At 47.2% G+C, this 21012-nt stretch overlaps 1 protein-coding gene across 1 annotated transcript in view; it reads right to left on the reverse strand.

The window, feature by feature from the left end:
* VAC14 (VAC14 component of PIKFYVE complex) overlaps nt 1–21012 on the reverse strand; it is a 1984055-nt gene that overhangs the window by 1487438 nt on the left and 475605 nt on the right. Inside the window, exon 5 of the mRNA XM_078670682.1 lies at nt 15266–15328. Coding sequence (XP_078526808.1) covers nt 15266–15328 — 63 coding nt within the window. The remainder of the gene's footprint in view (nt 1–15265; nt 15329–21012) is intronic.

Raw genomic sequence — 21012 nt, forward strand, 5'->3', positions numbered from 1 at the left:
GTCCATACAGTTGAACACCCTAACCTTGGAATTTGGCCTAAGGGCAGTGAAAGGCAGAACGCCATCGGATCCTTCAGGTGCCCATACATTCAACAGGGTAGACCACTCCTCAAGGATAGATTACATCCTACTTGATTTTAGGCTATGGAGTCACTTACGTGATATGGAAGTTTTGCCCACGGCAGATAGCGACCACAATCCGCTATCATTAAGTTTAGACTCCTTGTGGCCGCCCTTAGATGACTTACCCGAACCACCACTAAAAATAACTTCAGAAGTTTGTCTATCTAAAAGAGGGAGGTGCCTCAACTGGCGCATGGTTGCCATAGATGAGGGAAAGATGCAGAATATAGGGGCCACGATGGCAGCAGCCCTGATTAAGCTGGACACCCTTATCCTGGATCCCCCAGAGGTTCTTGGGCATTTTTGTAACACGATTAAAGCCTTGGGAAACTTATTTATAAAACCATGTAGCGCTACCCAAGCAAGGGTGCCCCTGAAACCGAAGGGCACCTCAGGCTGGTTTACCAAAAAGTGCGGTAAGATGAAAACAGCCCTGGTGAAGGCAGTTAAACTGAAAGATCAAGAACAAATACAGGCTGCCAGGAAGGATTATAGGCTTTCTATTCATGAGGCAATGAGGGATTGGGACGACAAATTCTGGTGTGACCTAAAGATAGCTAGCACAGGGAGGGACTCCGGTGGCTTCTGGAACTTAATAAGGATTAGGAATAGGCCTGATAGCGGCCTTATTACGTGTAACATCACAGGGCAAACGTGGTTTGATCACTTCTCCCTCCTCTATTCCACTAATACAGCTGAGGGGCCTGGGTTGTTTAAGCCACCCTTTTCGGGTACCTCTGGGGAGAGCCTGGACCGCCACTATCCAGGGAGGTGGAAGATGTGATCAAATCTCTAGTGCCCAATAAGGCAGCTGGCCCCGATGGGATACCAGGGGACTTGCTTCGCCTTAATCCCAAAGAATGGGGGAGGCTTATCTCATCCTTGCTTAATGCTAACCTTTACAGTATGGCGATTCCAGATTCCTGGAAGGGGGCTGAGGTCGTCCCAATTTTTAAAAGGGGCTGTCGGGACGACCCAGCAAACTATCGCCCCATAAGCCTCATAGATTCATCCCAGAAGGTTGCCGGTAAGGTGATTCTAGGGAGAGTGCTCCAATGGGAAGTTGAGAACAATATTCTCTCCGAGTTCCAAGCAGGCTTTAGGTCAGGTACGGGCACCATTGAGCAGGTCTTTAGACTAATGCTTATCTATTGGAAGGTGGTACTTTTAGGCAAGGGCAGTCTTTATCTCGCTTTTATCGATTTAAAGACTGCCTTTGACCTGGTGCCGAGAGACCGCTTATGGGGGGTACTCGCTGACCTGGGGATTCCGGATTACATCTTGTCCCTACTGATGAAGTTGCATATGGGGAACTTTGCCCAGGTGAGGTGGGGCACCCCGGGCCAAAAGACCACCAAAATTACGGTGAATAGGGGGGGTCCGTCAGGGATGCGTTCTTGCCCCCACTCTGTTCTCTTTGTACGTGAACGGAGTGGTGGAGCACCTTTTGAACAAACCATCTGATGCTCCGTCCCTGGCAGGCAAGAAAATACCAACCCTCCTATTCGCCGACGATACCCTCCTCATCTCAAAGTCACCTATGGGCTTACAGATCCTCTTAGATAACTTCCAGACCTTCTGTTCCAGTAGGGGACTAAAAATCAATACCGATAAAACCAAGTACTTGGTATTGAATCCGCCGAGGAAGCTTGGCCGTCCCCCTGTACTGAACTGTGTGCCCCTGGAAAGAGTCAAGGAATTCGATTACCTGGGTATTCGCTTGTCTGACTCCATGCAGTGGAGCTCCCATCTCCAAAAACTGTTGTTGGGCCATAAAAGGGTCGTTGGGGCACTTCTCAAAGAGCAGCGCTCTTCTTCATTTAAACCTATTGCCCCTGCGCTGGATATCTACAAGGCGAGAGGAGTAAGTGCAGCATTATATGGGGCAGAACTCTGGGGTGTAAACAAGATCGATCTCCTCTCAAGATCAGAGAACAAATTCCTGACGGATTTGATGTTCCTCCCTCAGAGTACAACAACGTTACCCCTGCAGCTGGACATGGGTTGCCGCCCTATTGGAGACCAGGTCCGCCTGCGACCGCTACTTCTATGGGCCCGCCTATGGAGGGTTCCTGAACTAGCTAGCTACGCAGAAGGGCTGTCAGAAATATTGTCAACGCCGGGCTGGTCTAAAATCGGGTGGCTTAGTAATGTTAAATCCCTGCTTGAAGACATGGGACTTGGGGACGCATGGACTTCCAGAAGTGCCCCCCGAAAGCTGCCCTCAAGACTACTTACTGGCAGTGGGTAGCCAACAATCTAAATTCCAAACCCAAGGAATGTAGAACAACCATGGAGTTCCTCAAGATCAAGGATTTGCCCCAATATGAACCCTACCTGGACTTGATTTCAAAGCCTCTTGATAGATCCTTGTATTTTAGATTTAGGGTGGGCCTACTCCCCCTGAGAGAATTGTTGGCCCGCTGGAAAATCCCGGGGCAAACTGTTCCTTTTTGCATATTTTGTACATCTAGAGTGGAGACTGTTGCCCACTTTTTATTTGAATGCCCGGCCTATAAATCCCCGAGATCTAGGTGGCTAAAACCACTATGTAGAGGGCTGGCGACAAGACACCATATAGTCGCTCTGCGAATCTTAATGTCGGATACCCGTCCGTTGATTGTATGTGGCATGGCTAAATATTTAGGCTGGGCGTGGTCAATTAGACTTAAACGGCTAAAAATTATTGTTTAATTGTGGTCATGTATTAGGACCATTTTACCTAATTTATTGGACAATATTTTATCCCAACTTTTTAGCCAATGGTTTTTAATGTACTGGTTTTTTGCTTACTGTTTTTGTAATGCTTTTAAGATATCTCTTTTATCGAAATAAAGCTAATTGACTATGACTTGACTATGACTATGACCAACATGTAAGATCGTTGTCAAAGCAACACAACCTATGAAAGTAACCTGTAGTACCTGCCATCCATATGTAGTCTTAATAAGTAGATTTGGCCTGTGTTCTGTTGACGTAGTAGTGCTACGAAAGAGACTGGAGGTCGCTCTTTATGCCATTTATAAAACAAATGTTGGATGGACAGTTCTTGCCTATTTGTTAATTTGAGGTGGGCAGTAGTGTGGCACTGGGCGTGGGGGTAATCCGAGGGCCTTGTTTGAACTTGTACCCCCAGGCATGTGTACTCCCAGTGGCACCAGCCCCCTCACACAAAGAAAATATTATTGGAGGGGATGTGTATTGCCTGCGGCCTGCAGGGATCCCCGCCTGCACCCTAGAGTAAGCCCTGACAATGGTGTCTGGACGGGACTTCAGTGTCACCCCCTTCTCCCGAAACTTCAGCCTGTGCTCTGCCGCAAGGAGATCACACCTATGCTCCTGGATCAACCAGGGGTCCTGCTTGCCCTCCTCCCACTATATGAGGCCTATGTGCGGTAGCAGCCCCAGACCACTGCACACCATCCCAGGAAGGCAACCCATGGACACGAGCACTGGAAGAAGGAAGGAAGAGGACGCCCGGCTAGGCCTGAAATGAGCAGCAGGGCGGCAGACGTGGGTTGCAGGAGGTGCGTCCGGGCCTCGGGGAGGTGTAATCAGGCCGCGGGCACAAAAGCACCTCCGGCGGGCCCCACAGGAGCCTCCAGCATGGCTTCACTGCAGGTAGGGTCACCCATCAGCTGGGTGTCCCAGGTCTCCCGCTCAGGGATTTGGCTATCGACGATGCAGTGGCACCAGGGTTCAGAGGAGCGAGAGGCCCACTTCACCCAGAGTATTGGTGTTTTTACTAACAAACAAGTTTATTAGGGTGGCACATTTCACGTGCACGTACCAGGGCCCTTGCTACTCACTGCAACAGAAAGTATGGCGGGAGGGGGGGAGTTTGAAAGAAAACACAGACAACAGGAGGGGGCGGGAACAAAGGGAATACAGACAACTTGAGGGGGAGGGAAGAAAGACAACACAAACTACGGCAGGAGAGGGGCAGGGGCAAAGTGAACACGGACAATGGGAGGGGTGCAGGGCAAGGTGAACACAGACAATGGGGGGGTGGGGCAAAGTGAACACAGACAATTGGAGGAGGCGGGGCAAAGAACACGGAAAATGGGAGGGGGCGGGGCAAAGTGAACACGGACAATGGGGGCGGGGCAAAGTGAACACAGCCAACAGGAGGGGGGTAAAAGCAAAGTGAACACGGACAACGGGGGCAGGAGCAAAGTGAAACACGAAGGAGAAAGTTACAAAACAAGCCGAGGCAAACGAAAAAGTAGTGCGTGTACCAAAACATATGGCCCATATCGAAAGGATCCATGTAGCAGGGGCAGTCCGCAGGGTGGGAACAAAACAACCACAAGGCGGGACAAATGTACTCTATAAGCAACCAATGAAAAGCTGTGGGCGTGTGGTGGGTTTGTTCAAACTCCACAGAGGGATTAGAGCATGCCTCGCAGAGCAACGCATGTGTGCTGCCTCTAGGCTCGACCTAATAAAATTGATGTTCAGTGAATTGCAGGACAGCCCAAAATACATTCCCAAAGCACGCAAAAGCTCTCAGTCTAACAGTGTCAGTGTCTCCTTGCAAATTCCAAAGTCCAGTCAACTGGCGTTGTCAGTATTACCCCCTTAGAGAGGAGTCTGGAAAGGCAGGAGCCTCAGAGCTAATGTAGGGCGTTGCATGAACCCCCCCTTTAAGGGGATCCTATAGCAGGAAACCATGTGCATTCTCTCCAGAGAGTGCACAGCAGCAGGAAAAAGAACAGTGGATAGGAACATATTCTGTGGGCTGTACTTATCCGCCATCTTGCAGATACCATTCTTAGAGAAAGGTAGATTGTTGTCCTATTTAACAAGAGAACCCGGGAACGGTTGTACTTGTAATGTTTGCAAAGAACCTCACTTGTTTTAATGTCTGTGAAGGATTTTACAAGTGATGAATGCATGTAATTAGTGCTTAATTTGAGCCGGTGATAGCAGATAGGGCCAACTAGCCCTCATTTTTGGGGACCAGCACTTATTTTTCCTCATGAGATTTTGACTCAGAACGAGAGAAAACACAAAAGTGCAAAAAGAGAGAGACAGAAAGACAGAAAACAGTGACAAAGGGAGAAAGCGGGAATGCAAGAGAACATAAAAGCGTAAGAAGTGTCTTGTGGAGGGTGAATGAGGCATGAGGTGGAATCAAGACTAAGGAAGTCTTTGTATTCAGCACCCTGACACATGACCACACTGGCCAATGCATTGTGAGAAAAACTTTAGGCCCAGGTACGTACTGTTTTACAAATTAAGCACTGCATATAAATATTTGCAAATATTATATTTTATTTAAAAAATAAACATGAAACAGCCCTTTCAGCTTTGAGGCTCTGGTTTTTAATTTACATAGAGAGCCCAATAAGCAGCCACCCTGGGTACCCTTGGAACCACTAAAACCAAATATTATGCCACGACCTGCCATAGTCAAAATAGGTGGGGTAAAAGGAGTGGCCCTAAGGAAGCTAAGGACGGGCAGGGCAACCCCTCTAAGGGTCCACCTAATGGGGGACCGTCTGAAGAACCAATGAGCAGTTTCAGCAGCTCCTTTGGTATTCGGGTCCCTCGAATTTCTGTCAAAACTAATAAGATATGGTAAGATGGCAGATCAGCAGTGCACCACGGACTTTGCGCCTCACACATATTAGTGTATATACCTGCAAAAGCTATCAGGAGGGCGTTGGTTTGGGGAGAGGAGGAAGCTAACTGGCAAGAGTTTCTGCAAAATCTCTGAGTTCTATTACTGGCAGGCCAATTTAATGTCAACCTTATAAAGTTAAAAGGCACCCACACCATGAAGTCTTACACTGCCAGGGCGTTTGCTCACATCTGTGCCAAATCTTTTTTCAAAAAATAGGTGTTAAGTTGCTGAAACATATGTACACCGTTGTGCACCCATACAACATACACGGTGTTTTTGGCATATTTAGCGGTATGTATTCAGGCAAACACCACATCAATATCTAATATAAGTCTGAAGTTATAATGAAAAAGGTGGACTATTTTCATTTTTAAACAAATTTCCTCAACATTTTGGTGCATTTCTCAAATAGCCAAGCATCAATCCAGGAACACTAACTAAGGAAATATTGCCCTAAATGTCTGGACTCTGGTAATAAGAAATACGTATGAGTTATTCGAGGGAATGTAGCCTGCCCAATCAATTATGTAACATCAGCGTAGGTAACTATCTTATGACATCTCGTCATGTGGCCAAATATTAATGTCCCTCTCTTCCAGGGAAACCCTTGCAAGAGGAGGATGGGGGTCCCACGCACCCCCTAGACATCCTGCTACAGTCTGGTACAGTCACTCTTCTCCTCATAAAAAAATTAACCTACGTGTGGTTGGACCAGGACAGGAATAAGCCGAAACACTCAACATGTGAAAACCAGACTGACACTACAATGACTTCACGTGGTCAGTTTTGACCTTTCCCTTTCCATTAGAACATCACACAGGCGAGGTACAGTTTTTATTTATTTATTTATTTATTTTGGTCAGGGTCACATATCTCAGCATTCTTGGTACATGCATTTGCGTCTCACAGAGGTCTTACATGCGTGTCTATGCATAGTTTATACAGTTTAGCATTTGTACAGTTTCATCCAACTGCAAGTTCAGTTTTTGTCACATTTGCATATAATTTACCATCCATATCCTCCCCGCATCTCCACCCCTGCGAGGTACTGTTTTATTGGTAGAAATGTGGGAACACTGTCTAGAGGGACTTTTTGCTGCTCACCCAAAAATTCTGGAATTGTACGTCACAGAAATATGAGGAATTCTCTATTCGGGCATTAAGTCTGAGGTTTGTAAGGGACACTGGGTAAGAACAAATGATGACATCCATGCACCAGCATCACCCATGACTTCCGGGGCTGTGTAAAATTCATAAATGGCCCGAAAATCGCAGCTCCCATTTTTCTTGAATGAACCTCATTTAAAGCTTCTACCGTGTGCTTTCCAGAGTCATGCCCTTGGGACATTCCTGTGCTGGGCAATATAACACCCACACTTGTGGGGTACCGTTTAATTGAGTGCAAGTGTAGTAAATACAGGATGGTGCAACATTTACTATTATGTATTAAATGTCCTTATATTTTTGGCTTATTGCCATAAGTCAGTGTTGACGAAAACACTTTCAAAAAACCTCCAGAATTATTTGGCATTGGGGGTAACCCACTTTTCGTAGAGGTTCAATAATGCCACATTCCTAGACTCATATTATTGGGGACATTTAAAAAACTCCGTTTTTCATTTACCTCGATTTCTACTCGCTTGAGTTTTTAATACCAAGTGATGTCTGGTCAGCAGACAGTGAAAGAACACTGCACCCCATTGCTTGATTGCTGGCTCTACAGCTACTAAACATCTGTGTAACCAGTCGAGTCTAACAGGTGTATTGGTGTATCATTTTTGTGGATCAGCATACCATGCAAAAGGGGATCTAGGATCTTCCAGGGGGTTCATAATCCTTTCCCCCCAAAACTGCAAGTAGATATAAGGAATAACATTTGTATATGTTGTCTGTTTTCTTAGGCGAAGAAAAGTATAACAGTATCGGACTCCCTGCTGTGGCACAGACACACACTTCACTGCTCTCACTTTGCATTGTAAGAGAACGAAATTGTATGTCTGTGCCCAGCAAGGAGCCAGACTTTGTTCGTATTTTTTTCATAGACTAGAATACAAATCAAAACAGTGTCTGGCTTCTTGCTGGGGCACGGACACAAGGCTCTTTCCTCTCAATGCTTCTCATACGTCTTTATTCTTAGCATAAACATCCAAGCAGCACTGGTCTCGTTGCTGGGGCACAGCCTTGTGTTTGTGTCCCTCAGAAAGGAAAGATTTATTTTTATTTTTTTCCAGCCATGAAATACATGAAAACAGTATCTGCTCCTTTCGTGAGGTACACGCTTGTGTATCTGTACCCCAGAAAAGAACCTGTCGCTGTGGATTTTTTTTATAGCCCAAGAAAAAATTCCCAACATGCAGATGTGTGGCGATGCCCTATCAAGAAGCCAAACAATTTGGGGATTTTGCCCTATGCTAAAAAACAAAATCCGAAAATGTCTTGCTTCTTCCTGGTGCACAGACTAGTCTGCCAGTTCCAAGAAAGCCACCAGAAGCTACTTAGATTTTCCTTAGACTAAGAAAAAATCCAAAAAGTGTCTGGCTCTTTGCTGGGGAACAGACCAAGAGCTCCTTCCTCTCACAATGAATCTCATTGAGAGGGATGCATTGCCAGCAAGGACCCAGAGTCTGTTTGTTCTTAGGGGAAGAAAAAAGCTAAACAGCATCAGGCTCCGAGCAGGGGCACCAACACAAACATGCTTCCACTCACAAAGGCCCTCATGAACAAAGCCGCACTTGTGAGGACAGGAGGTGTGTGAAATGAACTGGGAAGTGGAGATCGAATAGCAACAATCGTAGTCTTTCCCATCCCAATGCCCACCTCATGGGTAATTTCTTCTGTTGCTGTGATGAGAGGGCTCGTGGACAGGATAGTGGGGTACTTTCTCATGGGTGATCAGTAGAAGGGAAACGGTGCTCAAAAGAAGTGCACACAGTATTTATCGTACAATAATATGGGTGCGTAGCTCAAAAGGTAGGGAGATTCACCCCATTCCCTAATATGTGATCCAAGCTGACTAATGCAGCACAATCTTAGTCTCTAGCACACGCTTATATAAAATGCATAAAGTCCATTCAGATAAGTTTCAAATTTCACAATTATCTTTTTATTCAATCAGCTTGCTGTTCAGTTGCTTTGTTCTTAGCCACAAAGCCAACACATGTTTTGTCACAAAAGGGGATTAATCCGTGATTTCTTCAGGGCGAAAAGAAAACATTCCATTGTAGTGTAACGCCTTGTTTCATAGCCATGTACACCCATATTCTGGTGACTGGTGTAAATCATTGCTTATTTCTAACGTTCCTGTTAGTGACATCCACCAAAGAAACCCCAGATTAGGCGAGGGATCTGACTACTGGAAAGAACAATGCACTCTTCCCACACTAAAAAAACTACTTCATAGCTGCAGACAGCTCTATTGAGGGAGTCCCCAGTACTTTCTTTCAAAGTGAAAGAGACCTCCCAGCCCTTCTCTAGCTGCACTTTTTAGGGCTCGGCCTACGTCCCACGAAGTGGGCGTGGCTTAAGAGTCCTTTTCTGAGGACTTCGAAAATCTAACCTACCGAATTCCAGAAAGCTCGTGATTTTTGCTAGTTATTTTTGGCAGCTGCATGGCAATTGGGCCTCGCATGCCTGTGTTTTTACAATCCAGCACGCAATAGGCCATAGGCGTTAGAGTTGCTCCGCCTAGTGCATATTCTGTTCGGACACGCGCAGCAGAAGGGCATATTTCTTCAATTACCAGCTGTCAGGGCCCGCGGTAATTGAAGACAGATGCTGGGCGCGCGTGCACCAGTCTCCAGTTTGTTTTATTTCGGCTGTGTGTGTGCGCATGCTGGCTCCCGTCCCGGCCAAATGTTGTTTGTGTAGTGGAAAGCTGAGCACGATGACTGCGCGGCCACTCCCGTTGCACTTGCCCAAGGCTTCCTTGTCAGAGGCCGCGGTAATTGAAGACAGATGCCGGCTCCCTTCGGCTTCTACCTCACTGTTTCTCTCGGCGCCTGTCTGTGCATCTCTCCACCCCTCGTTTCCCCTTCACCTCCTCTTCTCCCTCGCTGGCTCCCATACTTTTCTCCGACTCTCCCTCTGTATTTGTAGCTCTCTTGTCTTCGCGTGCTCTTCCCGTGAGCTTAGTTCGCTCCATGTGTCTCGCCATAAATGACCTCACGATCTGTGGCTCTCTCTGGGTACCGCGCGTCGTGCTCCACAACTTTCCCCTTTCTCAATCTCTCTCCGTGTTCTCTCCGTGTTTCCCCGGCCCTCTCAGAGCCCAGTATCTTTTGCGTCTTCTTCTCAGTCTTTGATCTCATTCACCCGTCACAACCCCTCTCTCTCTACATAGCCCTCCCCTTCTCTCTCCCTGCTCCCTCGGTATTTCTCCACGGTGTTACCTTTTCTCCTCTTTCTTCCTCTCTCGGTTCCCCTTCTCTTCTCTCACTTATCCTCGCTGCGCAGTCTTTTTCTGTCTCCCACACTTCTCCGTGCCCTTCCCTCACGCCTGGCTCCTCTCACTTTCCATCACTCCCCTTATCTGTAGATTTTTCTCTCTCTCTCTCCCTCTCTGCCCCCTCTCCTCTTTCATCACTCTCTTTTTTAAGACATGCCACTATTTCTTCTCGGTATCTAACGATCACTGCGCCCTCTCTCTACATCTCTCTGCCCCTTTCTCTCTCACACACACCATCTCTAACCCGTGTCCTGTGTTCTTTCCCCTCCACCTCCCCTAACGCCCCTCTGTCCCTATTTCCCTGTCTTTACCTCACTGTCTCTCCCACTTGCTTCTCTGTTGACCTCTTCTTCTATCTCACTCTCTTACTAACTCTCCCTCGTTCTTCTGTCGGTGTCTTTCCTCTCTGTCCATCTTCTCTTTCGCGCACCCCCTGTCGAGCTGTTACTAAAGTGACAGTCTTCTGCCCTCCCTGTCGCTCCTGTCTCAACCCCACGCACGTGACTCACTCTTTCTACAATGGCAGTCTCTTCTCCCCCTGTCACTTGTAGTTAGCCTCTATATCCAGTCAATTCCTCCATCTGTCTCTTTCGCTTTCTCCGCTCCTATCTCTGTTGTTGTTCCTCACACCGTCTCTTCCCCTTCCTTCTATGAGCCTCTCTCCCTACCCTTCACGCTGCCTGCCTCTTTTTCACGCCCTCTCCCTTCTATGATTTCTTCTCTCCTGTGTCTTCCTTGCTCTCTCTCGTGCCACCATCAGTCTTGTGTCCCTCTGCCCCGGTCGCTGTCCCTTTCGCTTTCCTACGGTCAGCCTCCTGCCCTGGGCCGTCGCCCCCTCGCTCCGACTGCCTCTTCTTATTATGAAAAGAACACAAACCGTGGAGGGGCTTAAACGGAGCTGTGTCTGGCGAGCACAGTATGGCGGGCACCGGCCCCGGGCGCTGGTGTCCGCGCCCCGTCACAGCGCCACGAAGGCCCTCGGTTCAGCGATTTCAATCTAGCGCTCAAAAACGGTTTTCGGTGTTGATTGGTCTATTTATAGATTAAGTAATCATCGTAAATTTCGATCTATTCACCACCCTTCCATTTAACCCCCGGTAACCAGCGAAGTCTTTCAATGGAGCTATCGTTCAAATCTTTTACCAAAACATGTCAGTCTTGCAACGGGTCAACCTACTGAGTGTTGTATGTCAGTTAATCTATCTGGTTACCAAAATCAAAAAGATGTTGTTTGTGTTCATCCACACAAAGTTTCACCAAATTCATCCCCCACCAACCCCAACAATCAATCCATCCATCCATTCACCCACCCATCCACCAGCCCCAACAATCAATCCATCCATCCATCCACCAGCTCCAACAATCAATCCATCCATCCACCCATCCACCAGCCCCAAAAATCAATCCATCCATCCACCCACCCACCCATCCACCAGCCCCAACAATCAATCCATCCATCCATCCACCAGCGCCAACAATCCATCCATCCATCCATCCACCCATCCACCAGCCCCAACAATCAATCCATCCATCAGCCCCAACAATCAATCCATCTATCCATCCATCCATCCACCAGCTCCAACAATCAATCCATCCATCCATCCACCCATCCCAACAATCAATCCATCCATCCATCCACCAGCTCCAACAATCAATCCATCCATCCATCCACCAGCACCAACAATCAATCCATCCATCCATCCATCCACTAGCAAAACGTCTGGCATTGGCAGGCCAGCGTTTCTTTTTTCACATTTTTGGGGGAATAAATATATGCAATAGGTAAAGCAGGTGCAGAGTGAGTGCAGGTGCAGAGTGAGTGTGAGGGCAGAGTGAGTGTGAGTGCAGAGTGAGTGCAGAGTGAGTGTGAGTGCAGAGTTAGTGTAGAGTGAGTGCAGCTGCCGAGTGAGTGCAGAGTGAGTGCAGCTGCCGAGTGAGTGCAGAGTGAGTGCGAGTGCAGAGTGACTGCAGAGTGAGTGTGACTGCAGAGTGACTGCAGAGTGAGTGTGACTGCAGAGTGACTGCAGAGTGAGTGTGAGTGGAGAGTGACTGCAGAGTGAGTGTGACTGCAGAGTGACTACAGAGTGAGTGTGACTGCAGAGTGACTGCAGAGTGAGTGTGACTGCAGAGTGACTGCAGAGTGAGTGTGACTGCGGAGTGACAGTGACTGCAGAGTGTGAGTGTGCAGTGTGAACAGAGTGTTAGTGTGCAGGGTGAACAGTGTGTGAGTGTGCAGGGTGAACAGTGTGTGAGTGTGCAGGGTGAACAGTGTGAGTGTGCAAGGTGAGCAGTGTGTGAGTGTGTAGGGCCAGTGTGTGAGTGTGCAGGATACGAACACTTGAACTAAGTCCACCACACACACATACATAAGAGCACACACACACCACACACACACCACACACACCAGTCTCTCACCAACACACACTCCCCACCACACACTCACCACCACACACTCACCACCACACACACTCACCACCACACACTCACCACCACACACTCACCACCACACACACTCACCACCACACACACAAACACACACGCAACCACACACCCCCAGGCATCAGTGCACGCTTTCACCACACCAAGCACACACAACACCAGCCGTCAGTGCATGCTTTTATCAGTCGCGCACTCACCACCAGCCGTCAGTGCACGCTTTTACCAGGCACACTCACCACCAGCCGTCAGTGCACGCTTTTACCAGGCACACTCACCACCAGCCGTCAGTGCACGCTTTTACCAGGCACACTCACCACCAGCCGTCAGTGCACGCTTTCACCAGGCACACACACCACCAGCCATCTGTGCACGCTTTGACCAAGCACACACACCACCAGCCCTCCGTGCACGCTTCCACCAGGCACACACACCTACAGTCGGCAGTGCACCCTTCCACCAAGCACAAACACCACCAGCCATCAGTGAACAATTTCTACAGGCACACACACCACCAGCCATCAGTGCACACATCAATTGTTAACGCATCTACAATAAACTATTGTACCAATCGCAGTATGGTGCACTTTACTTTTAAACAAATTCATCTAAAGCGCAGCATGCCACCATTGATACTATTCCAATACAACCCACATATTTCTACTACACACCACATATGCATACACTCCATAAGACATGGATAAAACACATTGCCATTTACAATGCCTTTACCTCTAACTCAAATAAATCGGAGACCTATTGCATTTCTAATGCTTTTTTTTTTTATAAATCTTTTTATTAAAAAAAGACATCGGTTAAGTTAAGTCAATACAGAGGCTCAGACGACTTCTACATTACAGTAAGTACAGAGGGAAGGGTATACAATCATTACATGAGAGAGGAACGTTACGGGGAGGACAGGCCATCTTGTTCATTTCATCGAGGTGGTGCCTAGATCTCTCCTCTGTAAGTATTCCACAGGCCCCATATGCGGGACCAGTTTTTAGGGCATCCCCTTGCCAAGAATTCGGTCTTTTCTCTAAACATGCACCAATCAAGGTTTCTTTCCCAGGCTTCTAGCGTGGGTGTGTGAGTTGCCCCCCATAGTTGGGCAATCTTTCTTTTCGACAGCATGAACCTTAGTGTGGCCCATCGTGTCTGGTGAGTTCTAGCTGCACTTCTGAAGTCAGAGGGTAAATGTGGTCTGAAGAACAAGAACAAGTATTTCTTGAAAAGCATAAACTGGCAATGCCTTTAAGTTATTGCTCCGACATTAGAACCAAAATGTGCAGCAACCCAAAACACAATTTTTAATAGCCAGCCGGTGCTAACATTGTTGCGGCAGTAAACCCTAGGCTCCCAAACATGAATCCTTCACCAACAAGCATATGTAAATAGGTCAGAACTTAATTTAAAACAGAAAGAAAAAAATGAGTGCAGGTTCCCAAAGCTATGCTCAGACGTCTGCGGCCGGGGCCATTAATACCAGTGCTCTGTGGAGTCTTGAATCCAATCCCAGACACCAATTACTCCTTTATGCCACTCTTGCAGGCTCCTGTTTTCTCCCTTAGTGATGGTTTTTCACTCTTTCTACTTTGTGTTTTCCCCTCTCTTGCTCTAGGTAAATGTCTGATGCGTACAACAAAGTGCTGGTCCCCAAAAATGAGTGTTGGTGGCCCCACCGGTAACCACGGACTCAAATTAAGCACTGATAAGAATACCCCCCCCCTTGGCATAATTTCCAGATAATTACTCCTGGAAACCTAAACAAAGTTTCGCAGCAAACATTCTACTTATTTTGGAATTTACAGGAAATTTTAAGAAGTGCTTCTGGGAAGCTTCTAGAGTTGCAACTTCCCAGGAGTAGTGATGAAACTGTTTTGTGAACTCCTAGTTACTCAAATTTGAACGCAATTTTGCATGGACTAATGTAACAGGCGTATGCAAACCTGGCATTCTGGTGGCATTGCCGTTTTTGAATTTGTGTTCGCCTACTGTGAAATATACGTTCCCCTAGAGAGGCTGTTTCTCCCACATCCACAAAATGTTGGCGGTGCTCTCCCCCCATTCCCACTCTAAATGCTGATTTACTCCATTCATTCATTCATACGAAAAAACTCACACTATATCCATGGTGGAATTGTGGAAGTAAAAGATGTTTGAATATATAAAAACTTGTGAGTTTTTGATGTTCACTTACTTAGGGAGGTGTCCCTGCCACAGAACGCCAACACCCCATCTCTGGGTGGCAGCTTGCAGATTTAAAATATTATTCCATGCTGTGTAATGCCGGGTGTAAGTAAATGATTTTACTAGTGTAAATGAATTTCACGTTTTATAAATACAAAATGTGAATTTGTACTTGTAAAAAACAAATATGGTGACTTCATATCATGCGAGAAAATAAAATTTACGATTGAGATGCTGTAAGGTGTGAGTAGAAATGGAGGTATTTGAGTGTCCAAGTTCCACAATGATGGGCAAATACCTTTGTGGATCGGGGCCCATTGAGACGGAGAACCCTTTCTTTTTTTCAAACAACCTCAAGTACCCTTGGCACATGCTCATTATGGATAGGACAAGACAGCAGACTGTCGCAGAGTTGGTGTTTATCTTCAGATAATGGGACCCACCTTTAAAAGCCTATCCAGAAGTTCTGAACCACTCTTCACGTTAGGGTCTGGATCAGCAGCAAGCTGAAATGAAAAAAACACAACTTACCTACATGGTAGAGCAAATCACAAAAAATATACATGCACATACCTATTCAGTATGTACGCTACACCTGCTGCATTCCCACCTTTGAACAACCACAGTTTGATAGATACTGCACCACAGCTTGCCGGAAGGACCTTCCAAGAACAAGGTACTTGTTGCAACAACATTTCTAGGGTGGCGCAAACCTACAAAGATAACCTATACAGAAAAAACTAGCAATGCCAATAGGTCTGACTTATAACTTGAAACCTATAAGCCAAAAGTTGTCTGTTCCGTGTCACTCATCCTGAAAAGGGGGGCCCTTGGCCCCCCCGCACGCATGGCGGTGCGGCGACCGTCCCCTCTCCAACAAGGCCTCTCGGTGGTGGGGCGTGTCCTCAGGGGCGCGCCCTGCCACCGATTGGCGGGCGCCCTCCCCGACCCGGATGTCATTGTGCGACATCCGGGTCGGGGGGGCGGGCTGAGGGGATCAATAAAGGGACGGGGAGCGCCCGGGGGACTCCTTGTTTCCTGGACGCTCCCCCCCACACCGGTGGTGCCCCGCGCTCGGGGCTTGTTGTTTCCCCACCCACCATCCCTGGAACATTGCGGTGTTGTATGCATTATTAGTTAAATTCAGTCGATAATTTGTATATAATGTTTGTTAGGCCAATTCTACTATGCTTAGGAAATTGTTTGGTATTTTGCTGTTATGCTTTCTCTTAGGTCTTTTTTCCCCTGTTAGATAATGGTACTGTGTATGTTATGGTTTGCTTTGGTATTTAGGCCTTTTTTCCCCGTTTAGCTTTAAGGTGTTATGCGTGATGTTTATTTAGACAGGGTAGCTGTACATTAGAATTTTCTCCCATAGGTCGTCGTATTTATTAGGTATGGGGCATGCGGTAAGGTCATGACCGGTGAGCAGCTATTTTAAGGTCTGAGGGGGCGGGCATCATCCTATGGAGGTTCCCGCCCAGGGGGAGGGGCCATTGGCCCTTCCTAGAACTTCAGGGGCAAGGTAACTGGTGCTTCAAAGGGGCGCGGGTTGCAGGAGTCACGCTTTCCTTAGGCTGGTAGCCACCCCGCGCGCGCATACTTATGACGTCAACAGATGGCGCTGAGTAAGGGCCCTCCTTAAGTGGGTAAATGGAGTTCACGGCGTGGACCAGGTAATTACAGGGCCCGGCTGCGCATGCGCACATCTTGCGGTGAGGCCTGACACCGGTTAGCGACCTTGCCATATGGCCAGAAATGTTAGCATACTAAATTTCAGATGAGGATGTTAGATTCGGTTAGGAAACAATCTGTATTAGAGTTTTGTTAAGGATAGTCTCTCACACCTGTTGACAATCATGTATCTAATGTCCTGCTGATTTTTCGTATAAACTGCATTTCGTACATTTAAATTTGTTGTTTTATATCTATATATCTATTGTTTTATATCCCGCGACCCCCCGCCTTCCAAAGATAACCATGTTCAGATGTCCTTGTGTACGGGGGTTGGTGTGGTCATAGGGAGGGGGGCGGCAGCCAATCACTGACCATGCTGCTCGAATGCAGTGGTCTTTAACCTGAGGTTCGATGCCTGCTCACAGCGTCTCTGCCTCCTTAAAAATCAAATAATATCAACAAATGAATAAAGTGTATATAAATAAAGAAATCAAAGGTAAAATTGAAAAGTTTAAAAGGTTCTGTAAATGTGAAGGAACTGGAACTTGGAAACCATATCTTGAAGTAGGTGTCTTCAGATTGACTCATTAGAGCAGTGCAGGTGCGTCAAACAGAGTACAGCATGGAGGATGGTGGCCTCAATTAAATTTAGAGCATTTGCAACTTTACCATTAAAGTGTTATTTTTCACGTGAGGTAAATATATTTTATATTTTGTGTATTTGTGCTTGAATCTTTATTTCGTTTATTTAACTTGTTATTATGAAAGTTGTTTTCAGTTTACAACCATTTACGGCAAAAACTTGCCACCAGTATAACTTTGCAGCAATGTTTCATTGGTAAGGCACGACATTTTTCAGGAGTCCGCAGGCACACACCACAATCAAAGTAGGTAGATGCGGGGGGGGGGCAGAGACAGCCTCCCACACTCGCACACCCTCAGCATTTGAATCTTATTTCTCTGTGCATTGTTCCAAGATTCAAATAATCGAAAGTGGTTAGGCTGGGGTCCCCGGATTCCAATAATGACTCGGTGGTGTCCCTGAATTCCAACAAGGACTGAGTGGAGGTTCCCAGATTATAAAAGTAATTCAGTGGTTGTCCGCGGACGTCAAATGGTTAAGAAGCACTGCACGAATGCTTCCATTCATCCGACCGACTCATATTTGCATTCACCGCCTTACCCACCACAATATGATAGACAAACTCAGCATGTAGCAGGCATAATATAAATATAGGGCACCTTTGTACCTTCCATGTCTCCGACATTACCCAGGATCCTAAGCGGGCTTGCTTAGTGTATCTCAGAGTGTTTGTCCATTATTTATCACGGCTCTGTTTTGGATCTCATCAACATCAACTGACTTATTACAGCCCCTATATGGCTATTTCCAATCGGCCTGTTTCACTAGTAGACTGTATGCATCTCTATGTAATATATAGGATAAATAGGATTTCGGGGGCCCTGGGCCAAACGTATTTTGGGGGGACCCCTGTTCGAAAAAGCTTTGAATTTATGAACCATTGTCAGCTCTTTCATGCACTCTTGGCCAGATCACTTACAGTGCACAGGCACACTCGTCCAAATTCTAAATGTAGTTACATCCAATATTCAAGGATAGAAACATGTTTTTTCAATATTGTAACACAGCTGCAGCTCACTAATATTACTCCATAAAACAATCTTTGTGCCACTTTCCCATTCCTTATATGTGAGGTTCTGTTTTAATTTATGGATATTTCATGAAACAAACACATTTCTCTGCAAACTGTCTGTAACAAGGCTCTCACAGATCACCCACATTAAAAATATGTTACAATAAAAAATTTTATTTAAAACAATCTGCTTAAGAATTATTCACGGCCATCAGAGCAAAACAAAGTTGGCTCTATCAAGGGCACCCCTGAAAGGCTGGGGCCCTAGGCAGAGCCACTTTGCCCATACCTTAAAGGTCTCTGGTTCTGTCCGTGCAATTATGTGGCCTTCCATGGTTGTGCGGCCTGCTCCAATGTGCTAGGGTTGCCACGTTTACCCGATAAAAATACCAGCCTTTTGTAAACGTTTTAAGTTTTTGCAGAAGCCTGGACATGATGCTTACATATTAGTTTAAATGCCTAAATAGAAATTTAAATAAGAATTTTAATACGTTTAAATAAAATCATCTGTTTTCATTTTTAACATGGACTTTCTGTCTTTACCTTAATAAGCAGTCGGGGGTCCGTCCTTAAGGGAGCTTTAGAACACATTTTAAAGTTCTTTCGTTTTATAGTTACTATTTTAAGTATGTACTGAACAGAGGGAAATATACCGGCTTTGGGTGATTTTCCGAATTGTTGGTCATGCTGGTAAAAAACTGGCCAGGTGGCAATATTATTGCGGCTTTTCCCAGGGGCTCTTGCAGGCACGTAGCAGGGCACAGGTGAAGCTCGCACACACAAGGCCAGCAGGCTAAGAAGCAGGGGCGCAACTAGGTCTTCATTTCGGGGGGGGGGCTAACATGGCAAAAGAAGGGGCGTGGCTAATGTTAATCAATGGGGCGGAGCTAAAATGGCAGATAATCAGGATCGGGTAATGCCCCCTCACACCTTAAAACCCATACCCACCCTGAACCCTGAAAGGACCCCTGGCACCCCAAAACCCATACCCGCAGTGATCCCTAAAATTACACCCTTTCCCCTCCAAAACCCATACTCACCCTGAATCTTAAAATTACCCCTGACACACCAAAACACATACCCACGCTGAACCCTAACATTAACCCCCTCACACCCTAAAACCCATACCCGCCCTGAACCCTAAAATTACCCCTGGCACCCCAAAACCCATACCCATCCTGATCCCTAAAATGATCCCCCCCCCCCGCGGCACCCCAAAACCCATACCCACCCCACACCCTAAAATTACCCCCTGGCACCCCAAAACCCATTACCACCCTGAACCTTAAATTACCCCTGGCACCCCAGAAACCATACCCATGCTGAACCATAAATTCCCCCCTTGCCCCCCAAAACCCATACCCACCCTGAACCTTAAAATTACCCCAGGCACCCCAAAACCCATACCCATGCGGAGCCATAAATTCCCCTCTGGCACCCCATAACCCATACCCACCCTGAACCCTAAAATAGCCCCCTGACATCCCAAAACCCACACCTGCCCTAAACCCTAAAATTACCCTTGGCACTATAAAACACATACCCACGCTTAACCCTAAAATTAATCCCATGGCACCCCAAAACCCACACCCACCCTGAACCCTAAAAGTATCCGCCCCCCTGGCACCCCAAAACCCATACCCACCCCACACCCTAAAATTACCCTCTGGCACCCAAAAACCCATACCCACCCTGAACGATAAATTCCCCCGGCACCCCATAACCCATACCCACCCTGAACCCTAAAATTGCCCGCTGACACCCCAAAACCCACACCTTCCCTGAACCCTAAAATTACCCCTGGCACACCAAAACACATACCCACGCTGAACCCTAAAATGACCCCTGGCACCCCAAAACCCATACCCACCCTAAACCCTAAAATTGCCCCCTGGAACCCCAAAACCCATACCCGCTCAGAACCCTAAAATTAACCCCTGCTGCCTGCTCCTCTGATACTATACTGTGGAGTCGGGCTGATCAGCAGCACTGCGTCCTGGCATCCAGCCCCTCGAAGGTCTCAGAGTAGATAGGTCTCCTGGATTCTCCTTGCCTGGGCCTCCTCTGCTTCTTCGCTGCTGCCCTTGGATGCGAAAATAGAAAGATCCATGGCCCTGTTCACCATTTATCTGGTGAGCAGTGCGGTGGATGTGAATTCCATCCAAGTGCACAGACAGCAGGGTGAAAGGGATGGCAGTGCAGGTGACGCTTTTCCATTGTAAATTAATTTCTGCTGGTGTCTTAGCCCAGGGTTTGCTGTCTGTGCACTTGTATGGAATGCACAATCTATACAAGGACACAGACAGCACACCCTGGGCTATGACACCAGCAGAAATTCCCATACAAAAGAAAAGCGTCACCTGCACTGGCCATGCCTTCCCCCCTGCTGTGCACTTCACACCCCATGCTTATAACCCATCAAGTGCTTAGGTGAAATCCCTGCCTTCAGGCAAGGATTTCACCTCGGTGGCGCCACTCTAAAGGCAATCAAGAGGTGAGGGCAGGGGGTGTTCACTCGAGGAAACTGTTCAGAGGCTGGCTGTCTGCTCGGGCTGCCGGGCCTCTCAGAATGCATAATAAAAATCACATTCTCGGCTCCGATGCACAGCGTTAGTTAATGATTCAGTGCGTGTCATCTTAGCCCTGGCAGAGGAGGCGACGGGGGGGGGGGGGCTGAAGCCCGGTGAGCCCAATGGGTGTTGCGCGCCTGCTAAGAAGTCAGCCTCTGGTGCTGCACTATGGTGAGCCAAGCGCGGCCACATACTACAAAACTCCATAGGAGTAAATGGGACACAGTATTTAAAACCACGGATCTGCCACCTTTGAACAACAAGGAGACAAAGTATAGCAACAAGTGG

This window comes from Lissotriton helveticus, chromosome 12 (genome assembly GCF_964261635.1).
Source record: "Lissotriton helveticus chromosome 12, aLisHel1.1, whole genome shotgun sequence".
Classification (NCBI taxonomy): domain Eukaryota; kingdom Metazoa; phylum Chordata; class Amphibia; order Caudata; family Salamandridae; genus Lissotriton; species Lissotriton helveticus.